Genomic DNA, 10,073 nt, shown 5'->3' with positions numbered 1-10,073 from the left:
AGGTGCACTCACAGTACTTCTGTTTGGTCCAATTCAATTCAATTCTAGTTTGTTTGTCTAGAGGTGTGAATGCGTGCAAACACTCGTCCACTTAAAAGCATAAGGTCTCAGTTCGTAAAAAATAMAAAAAAAACTTGGAAAACAAACACGAGAGTCTACCGCTGGAGGGAGTCTACCGCCGCTCGTGGCTTTTTTACCAAAGGCAAAGAAAAAATCCTACAACCGCTAAAATCCGACGCCGCGTCATTTCTGTTTACGTTTCATGAAGAAGGAAGTTGAGCTCATGTCTTCTTCGGAGGTTTTTGTGTCATTTCCKTCGGTGGGTCTTGGTGCAGCGCCACCACATGTGAGGAGGGGAACAGGTTTTCAAAGGGGTTTGGTTCGTTTGACACAGTGCAGTGTGAATGAGAGCCTCAGCAGCTGACAAATGGAACAAATATTGCAATTTTGGTCCCCAATCGAACAGAGTCCACTAAACTGTCAAGTGTAAGAACACCCTAAAATAACTTTAGCCAGTAAAGAGGAATCTCGTCGGTTTTGAAAACCGTAATCCATTCAGCTGTACATCCGATTGCTAAAAATGCCAAAAGGAGCGAGATTATCGGAGCACATTTCCATCACTAAAGACAGAAGAGGTTAAGTCGATTTGAGACCAAACACAACATCACAAATTTGCCTAAATGGACAAACGCGGCCTGTGCAGCGTCAGCAGTATCAGGGCCCTATCAGCCTTCAGGCYATCTGCGCTGGAAAACAGGACGGACGCCTGTTCCTGAAACGTGAAACTGTAAATAYGACGACGAAAACAAAACTATCYGGGCCCCACCGTTTTGTTCCAGAGAGCAGGTGACCCCCGCTGTACTTACGTTGTCGTTGCTTCCTTTGTTGTCCTCGTATTTTGTCTCTATGTGGATGGAGAACTTGGGCAGGAAYGAGCACTGCGAACGAGGAAAAAGAAGAAGAAAAGAAATATTTCTRTTATTTWATCCCTCTTGAGGGCAATTTCCATGGCTGCACTATTATAGCAGGCCTACTATCTTATTCATACCCCTTGAGCTTTTTTCATATGTTCAACTCAATTCTCCTCATTCGTATCAGATAAATTCTCAACAATTTGTCCGTTCAATCCAATCACACAGGCAGATTTATGGTCAGCTGCTCTACACGCTGCAAAAACACTCAATCTTACCACAGTTTTTTTTGTCCAGTTTCTAGTGCAAATATCTTATTACAGTTCAAATAAGAGAAAGTTAACTTACAAGTAACTTTTCAGCACAATTACTTAAAAAGTAAATAATTACTTAAAAAGTAATTATTTACTTAAAAAGTGTTTTAAGTAATTAATTCCTTAATATTTATGAAAAAGTGCAGGTTATTTAACTTATAAGATATTTTTCCCGTGTTAAAGGGTGAAATAATCTGCTAGTATTTWTTTTTTTGGGCTTAAAACAAGCTCTTATATATTCTTGAAAAGTTACCTTGAAGTTAGTTTAGTCTTATTTCATATGTACAAAGATATTTGCACTAGAAACTAGACAAAAAATAAAATACTTTGTAAGATTTTGTGTTTTTTTGCGACCTCAAAGAGTTAAAAAAAAAAAAACTTGATGTCACACCATTTATTTATCACATCTCAAAATGCTTTCATGCGAGGGCTTTTAATCTACGGCGAAACGAGAAAGCTGGCGCTAGAACYGTCTGCTACGGTTTAACAAACCGACAAAAAAAAAACAAACAAAAAAACAATCCTCCGTGGATTTGTTTGCAGTGTAGCGACTCCTGAATAGTCCTACATGGAAAAAAATGACAAGCATTCTGTTGCTGTCAAAGTATTTAGTTTTTTTCATATGAAATAAAAATGAAGTGACTCACAGAGTCTGCATCTTTAACTCTGAATTACTGCAGCCCCTGCAGCTCGGCCTCACAATATGCCGATGTGTTTTCGATGTGAGCTTTTTTTAAAGTCAAGGCCCGACGCATCCTGTGGGCTACAGACAGACCACACAGACTGAGGCATGCTGGGTATCCGCGGTTCTGTTTGCTCTGCAAGTCATTTTGATAAGCGTGGAGGGGATTTTCACTCCCACAAGCTTTATCTACGCAGGTTGTTGTTTTTTTTTTCCAACTGTACATTTAGCATCTTACGAGCTTTAAGATCTTAAAAAAAAAAATTGATGCAATTAATTGTTTTTACAGGAGCAAGTGATCAAAAATTGATGAAAAAGTAGTGTCAAGTCTGTTTGCATTCAGTCATTTGCCTTATTTTCTGCAGGTGTAAACCGTAACTTACTGTATATTCTTCAGACCGGAGCACGACGAGGAAGACGGGCGTCAGGTCGGAGCAGAGGAGAAGCACAAAAACAGACAGTTAGCCAACAGCCATGAATCTATTTACGCCGAGAACAAAGACGACAAAGAAGGGGAATTTAAGTTGAGCTTATTTTTCTCGGRTTAAATACGTMAAAAAKAGCTCAACAAGTAAGAAATCATAACARACATTAAAACTGATTTTAAAAAGTCAACAAATTAGAATTTACTGTTGTTCATCACTGAGCACAACAGTAGCATTAAAGGTGGAGAAGAAAGCGGAGGAAAATGACGAGAAAAGAAAAAGAAAAGGGCACTGAAGTAGAGCAGTAAGCCGCTGCGACCGTATGTGCTGCCATGGCAACCGCAGATTACAGATTTAAAAATTTTTTTAAAAAAAGTGAAACAAATAACCTTTAAAAGAAAAAAGTATTACAGATTTGAACTAAAGTTTTACCAGGTTTGATGCAGGTTTCACCAACTCATATTTAAGACGCTTAAGGATGTTTTTTTAAGACCATTCCRAATAAAATTTAAGACAGAAATGGGTTTTTTTGTGTCAAGGGACCAAAACKGTGACATTTGTGGGGTCGTTTTGCAGCTTTTTTTCCCCCAGCAGCAGCTTTGTGCTGCTCACATGGCKTACGGCTCTCCACAGTACTGACCCTCGTMGCGCCAAGCTTTTGGTTTTTGTTTTTCTGCACAGAATGGACGGAGCACCTTACKGGTTTGGCAACAGAAGTTGGCAAGCGGCAAAGACGAATGTCGTCCAGCCGACTGATGATAAATTTGCACTCCATAGACTAATTGTAGACGTAAAAGACAAAAGAGTTTTATTTCACATTATTGAAAGCAGAGTTTAGAGGTTAAACGTGTACTCTAGTTTCTAATAAACAACACATTGTACTCCAAAAAATAAATAAARAAAATACATGTGCCAGGCTGCAAACATTGCTCCAAAATTGCAAACAAGATTGCCGAATTACATAGCATATGTCAGGAGTTTCACAGGGTTTTTTAAAAATTTTTTGTTGGACAAGCCAATTCCATGAGGTTTCATCAAAACGTGTTAGAAATGCGCCGCGCAGATTAGCAGTTTGGATCACGTTCCTTCCCTCGTCTCTTCACACTGCTCCAATGCGCTACTAACATCCAGTGAAGTGTCTCTGCAAAGTGATAAGTGGTGAGTAAAATGTGTTGTGGCTAAAAAAAAAACAAAACAACAAACCCGGAAAACTGTTTGAGAAGGTGACCTCAGAACGCTGCGTCAGGCTCCGTGTGACTGCAGTGAGGCGCCGTTCTGTTTCCGTACCTGGCAGAGCGTCACAGCGGGACTTTTAGAGAAACGGCGGAGCAGCACATACTCACCCGTTATGGTGTAAGGGTAGTAGTTCCAGGCTTTCTCTGTGACGTAGAAGATTTTAGGAACCACTGCTCGGGCCCAGCTGGGTAGTTTACTGMGGAAAAGAGAGACAGAAACAGGAGACGTTGACCGAGGGACAGTCAGGACGTAGACGTTCACCAACATCAGATTAAAGCAACATCTACCTGAYTGGTTAACCTTGATCCCTGCTTTAGATCGGGCCTAAAAAACAATCCTGAGCCCAATTCGACCCGACTGGTTGACTTTAATTACAAGCCCAAAGTAGACCTGATATATTATTTTAAGTAAGATTTTACTGATTTTGTTCCATTTAAGTAAGCTGTGTAGCTTCTTCTGTAATTGGCTTTTGCTTAACGTCTTCCAGCTCCATCTTGTCGCTTGTTGYAACCGCAGGGTGAGTCAGGTGCAAATCTTCTGAGATGAGCGACTGATAGGAGCTGRTCTGCTGCTAGCGTTCTCACCAAAACCAAAAACCTTGAGCAAATCACCACGGTACTAAAGTCCCTACAGTGGCTCCCTGTGGCTCAGAGRACAGACTTTAAAATACTGCTGCTAGTTTATAAATCACTGGACGGTTTAGCACCAACCAAACATAAAACGCAGCGTTCAGCTTCTACGCACCACAAATCTGGAACAAATTTCCAGAAAACTGCAAAACAGCTGAAACATTGAGTTCCTTTAAATCCGGACTAAAAAACCCACCGGTTTAGAGCAGCTTTTGAAATATAATAAATGAAACATTGAGCAACATGATGGGTACCGAAATGTAAAATGTTTACTGGTTTTCTCAGTTGTTTACTGTGTGTCTGTTAGGACTTTGTGCTTCACAAATAAACTTCATTGACTGATTGATGCGGTGAGCTGTGCTGGTTGCAGTCTTACCTTCTGCACCTCAACAGGTTAAACAATCTACTCCTCTATTTAGACTATAATCAGTAGATTAAATCACCTTTAAATCATACATTCTCCTTTGGTTTTCTCTGTACGTATTACGTATTATTAACTTATTAAACACTCCACAGAACCCCGGGCCCGACACGACCATCAAGCAACATAATTCTGGCATGAATTTTGGGTCAGGTCAAAAAAAAAAATCTAAACTCTACTCTACAAACCATTTTGGATTGCAACTATTCAAGTGCTAAAAAGTTMAAATGAGTCGGTAGATATGAGTTTTCATTAAATGAAAAGTTACGTCTCCATTATTTTCCCAACTCCTTGGCTCCTGCTGTTTGCTCCATCTCTGTAATCGATTCACTAAACAGTCTGCGCTCTGAACAAGCAGGAGCAAAAGTCAGAGGGGGATATGATAATTGTCCTTTCAGATCAATGGAAGAGGCGGTTTGAACTCCCCTCTTCTTCCTCGGCTCTTTGCTCCCTCTTCAACTCCTCTGGTATTTTTTTTAAGGGTTGTAGTTCAGACATTTTATTGAGCTTTTGAAAAGCCACTTAGCTTCTAATTGTGAAATAAATAAGTAGAAAAGGTTACGCATCATAACTGTCTGAATTTTTTTTTTTTAAATAAACAAAGTAGGAAAAGATATTCCAGCTGAAAAGCATCCAAACCCAGAGAGAATGCAATCAGCAATGCAGCTGGCGTCAGATTTTCACATTTTTATTAATTTCCCAGTGGGCAATTCATTTCACAGCAAGTCACAATAAAAACAACATGTGAACAATTAATATTTAGCTACTGGCACAGAGTTCCACTGCTTCAACCAACGGAAGCTAAAAAAAAAAACACAAAAACATGTCGATCAGAAACATCCAGGTGCTGGTATGACTAAAACAGAACCAGTAAGTAAAATAATACTTTCAAAAATTAAAGTCCTCCAATAAGATGCAACATTTAAACCCAGTGGTTATAAACACAAACAGTTCCCATCAACTGTACGACTATAAGACTAACTTATAGTTGGTCATCATCATTAACCCTGAACAGAGTTTGGATATATTTAGTACTCACTCCATCAGATTCATCACTTTTCATACTATATCTATACAAAACAAACAAACAAACAAACAAAAAAAAACAATTAACTTTGTCTAAAACCATTTCCTCGAGCACAGCCCAAACACCTTGAGGAACCTCTGAGCCTGAGAGTCTGATCTGGCAACCCGACCCTCTCTGTTATCGACACCGGGAGCTCTGTGCTCTCAGGAGCGTCACATGTTTGGCATTCCTCCGACTTTAAGCTACCAGAGAGCCGACACAGAGACACGAAGAACTAAACTGAACTGTTCTCACACGGACCGCAAACTATGGAATCCATCATCTATGCCTCGGTATTTCTTAGTTAAAAAAAAAAAAAAAAGTCTCCCGCTGCATCGTGACAGCTGTGAATAAAATCAGTCCTCCACTGTGATATTTTGTGCGCCCGGCAGGCACAATTGCTCTCTTCCTCTTTCCGTCTCCCTCTCTTTCTCCCCCCCAACAAAAGAGACTGACGCTCCTCCCACACCTCCATCTGTTGATTGCTCCCATTCCCTCCTTGTTCATTTCACAGACTACGGGCGATTTCTTGCCCATTGCTGCCAAATAAAGACGTTTGCATTTTAAAGGAGGAGGGAGGAGAAAAAAAAAAAAGCCAATTTAAATAAAGATAACAGTTATTGGTGAGATTAAGTGAAAGCGTGCGACGACGTAGGGGGTAAGAGTGTTTTAAGTGTGACAAATGAAGTCCAGATTGACGTCCCTGCTGGTGAATCTCAGCTTAATGTTTGTTTGCCGCAGAGCCAGATGGACGAAGGGCCGATTTTGAGTAACTGCGGTTAAACGCGAACAAAAGTTGTGTTATTAATTCTGCTGATTACGGTGTTTTTTTTTGTTTTGTTTTTCTTTTCTTGATCTTTTTTCCGTTTGCTTAATGTTTTTAGCATTCGATTAGCAAAGATCGCATGCGGATTCCAATTTTATCTGGAGGCGGTCCAGCAGCTCTTGGATCGTCTCCAGGTAGAAGACGGTGGAGTTTGGGGCGTTTTTTTTTATTATTATTATTTTACCGCACAGATGTGATCATTACGGGCGTCATGAACCATCTCTGACACGAAATACTTAGGGGAAAATGAAGTGCATTCTCCTTCAGGGTCGTCAAAACAGGTGATCTTTCCGCGTCATATGGACGAAAATCAACTATTTCTGAACACGTGTCCGTTTCTCACACCGGAACTGGTCATACTTTAAAAAAAAAAAAAAAAGAGTATCAAAGTTGGACTCGTTTGTCCATAATTCTAACCAAAAGCACTTGATATGTTTCTACTCAAACGGTTTTTTAACGGGCCGAGCGGCTTTAGTTGCTTTCTCCTGAGGTTCGCTGACTCAGCATAACTGGCTTCCCAGCTCGGTGAACGCTGACGCAGGAAAATGTGCCAAGAGACAAATGGCCGACTGAATCTCTTCCACCCCTCCATTTTCACTCTTTGATTATTCCTTCTGCCCGTTCTCCCCTCTTCTTACACATCTTATCATTCTTATGCCGTCACATTTTGCTTGATATTTGCCGACATAAACTCTATGAAGGCTACAACTCGTGAAAGATACTGCATGGTGAAATGTGTGCTGGTATGGGAGGATGACTGGATTTATGTGTTTCAGTAATAAGAAATGCACCATTTTTTTAATTATTTGCAGTTTCTTAAATAGTAAAAACAGTTTAAAAAATGGTTTTGTTTAAAGGCATCTAATTTATTTCCTCTGCAAAAACCTTTAGGCTGTTCTTCTTACACTCATTCACCCAGAATTATTTATGCCACAAAAAAAAAATCTAATTTTTTTTTTTTATATATAAATCAGAAGATTTCAGAGACCAACTCAAAACTCCTCTGATGGGAAACCACTTAATTTATGGCTCATATTTACTGCAGCTTCTTTAAATAATAAATATGTATAGTTTGTTTAATTGAACCAATTCCTTCTTTAACCACTGAAATTTCAGCAACAGCATCAGTAAATATATTTTTCATATTTGTTGTTTTTGCACTTTATTTAGAAGTAATTTTATTTACATATGACTCTCGCGTGCTGGACGACTTTAGAGTTTCTACTCACGTTCATAATTAAAATATGCAAACCACACAAGATCAGATTACACGATTTTCCAAAGGTTTCAAAACTGCAGAGGACGACCGTGATGACGATCCTTCAAGCTGGGCAAAACAAACACCTGACATAGAGGTTTGTAATAAATCACCCTGTAATAAATCTTTTCCTAATCAATGTTCAGAGATTTGCAGGCATCAAAACTTAAAGCACATGTTGAAATTTATTGATGAGTAGCATGAGAAAATAATCCAACATTTTCCAATTTAAAAGGGAGAGAAAAAAATAATAATAAGAAGAAGATCAAGTTGGAGCTAATTTCATTTTTGGATGCGTTTATAAACTGGAGCTTAATCACAGATGATATGTTAGGTGTTATAATAAATAAAGAAAATAAAAAAATGAAGCAAACATTTGGCTAATTGGCCTTTTTAATGATCTCTCTGGAACTCTTAAATACACTAATAGTTCATTGTTTTCTGACTTCACTGTTGCTATAGTTTCAGTCTTCTCACATACAGCTATTCAAATCCAGATGGCTTGTGGTGTTCTTTGGACTTTTCCTAAAAAAAAGTAACTTTTACCAAATCCGCCCAGAAAGTCCCAAAATCCTCCAAACACATCGAGTTCTTCCCGGTGGGTAGAACCCAGGGGCACCGACCTGTTGAGGTAGACTCGTTTCTCCGTGAACTGTCCTTGGCCGTGAACTGGGTCTTCAAAGGGTTCGTTCTGGACCACCTCCACTCCTTCCCCTCGGTCGCTCTGCTCATGGCTGTGTTTGCTAATCATGTACAGCTGCCCGATCCGGTACTGAGGGGGAAAAAAGAGAGCGAGAGAGGAAGGATCGTAAGTTTATATGCTGCAACGTACATTCAGAAAGAATTATGGATACTTTAACTGCAAACATGCAAACCGCAATGAGTCGGTTTTCTTTCAGAGTACCACAAACACGCACATCTGTAAATCTTTATGTCCCAAAGGCTGGGTGAGTGTGTTCAGAGTTCCATGAATGATCAGGTGATATTTTGTTGTTGTTGTTGTTGAGTTCATGTCTATTTATTCAACAATTTAACAGCAAAAAGGGTTGCTATAGCGATACACGGTTTTTGATTAAAGTTCAATTAATCGCGACTAATTAGACTCTGCAATTAACTCGATTAAAAATTTTAATCCTGTCCACCCGCTGTTTTATTCCCAATTCTTTTATCAGGTAAAAACTGTGAAATCTCTCCCTGATGCAATTTCTGTCTCAAAGGCTGGCTTCAAATAGCTGGGAGAACGAAAAAAAAACACACAAAAAAACCCACACAGCTAAAGTGTTCGAGGCGAGAGCTGTGGTCCTGGTAATGAACCGAGCGTGGAGTCCCATATATTTCCTCCTGAATCTCAACGCTGCTTCTCTCCCTGACCTTTACCTGTCACGGCTGCTGGCCGAGTTGTGAAATGCTGTCAGGGGGGAAACGTGAGGCGCACAGGCGTTCAGAGATGATGTCAGCACCTCGCTGCTGCTGGAAACATCTCTGATGGATACAACCATCTAAAGGCATGTGGGAGAATAAATCGAACAATTATGTAAAAAAAAAAAAAAAAAACGTGTTTGGGGACGGAGGCCTGGTGGACTGAAACGTTGGGGGTGGAGGAGATTCGTTCAGACATTTTTGGCTTTCAAGAAAACAAATCGATTCCCCTCGAAGAATATTTTCTTCTTAAAGTCAAATAAGTCACGAGCAAAAACAGAAATAGCAACCTATTTTAAAAGCAGAGAATGACAAAACAATAACAATTCACCGAAATCTGAATAATAAACAACCTGTTAATACCGAGATAAAATCGTTTTCTGAACCTGACACGTTGTTGCCTGACAGAGGCGTGAGTGATCATTGTTATGCCTGATGTACCATCCAATGGTCAAATCTGCTTTAGCGACAAAAGTGTAATCATCTGACAAATAGACACTCCAATCAGAATAATGAGGCTTTAACACTGTAATATAATGGTGATGAAATCAAACAGCTTTTGATAAAAGTCTGATTAAATATAGAGGCGCGGGGTTGGAGGGGAGGACGAGCCGAGTCCTCTCTTTGTGAATAACAACCTCTGTTTGTCTCACTTATTTCCTATGTGAATTGAATGGTAGATGCTTTAATAAAAAGGTAGACAAGAAGATCAGATTTTTACTGTAATTACAAATGGCTTCTTCCTGCTTTTAAAATAGGATGAGCAGACGGGCTTGAGCAGCATAAATAACTTTGTGAACAGTTGGTGAAACTTGGGGCGTTTTCACACCTGACAGTCCGGCAGACTCGGATCGACAGGGACCAAAGTTGCAAGCCGGAAGCAGAC

General features: G+C 39.7%; 1 protein-coding gene across 1 annotated transcript in view; it reads right to left on the bottom strand.

Moving 5' to 3' along the window:
• LOC103462469 (phosphatidylinositol transfer protein cytoplasmic 1) overlaps positions 1-8,540 on the bottom strand; it is a 20,292-nt gene extending 11,752 nt beyond the window's left edge. Inside the window, exons 1-4 of the mRNA XM_017303784.1 lie at positions 8,392-8,540; positions 3,676-3,764; positions 2,291-2,298; positions 867-938 (exon numbers count right to left, since the gene is read on the bottom strand). Of these exons, the coding sequence (XP_017159273.1) occupies positions 867-938; positions 2,291-2,298; positions 3,676-3,764; positions 8,392-8,519 (297 nt within the window). The 5' untranslated portion in view covers positions 8,520-8,540. The remainder of the gene's footprint in view (positions 1-866; positions 939-2,290; positions 2,299-3,675; positions 3,765-8,391) is intronic.
• Between the last annotated feature and the right edge of the window lie 1,533 nt (positions 8,541-10,073).

The sequence above is a fragment of the Poecilia reticulata genome, linkage group LG1 (genome assembly GCF_000633615.1).
Source record: "Poecilia reticulata strain Guanapo linkage group LG1, Guppy_female_1.0+MT, whole genome shotgun sequence".
Taxonomy (NCBI): domain Eukaryota; kingdom Metazoa; phylum Chordata; class Actinopteri; order Cyprinodontiformes; family Poeciliidae; genus Poecilia; species Poecilia reticulata.
The sequence above is the reverse complement of the archived record's forward strand: the minus strand, read 5'-3'. Positions and strand labels throughout refer to the sequence as shown.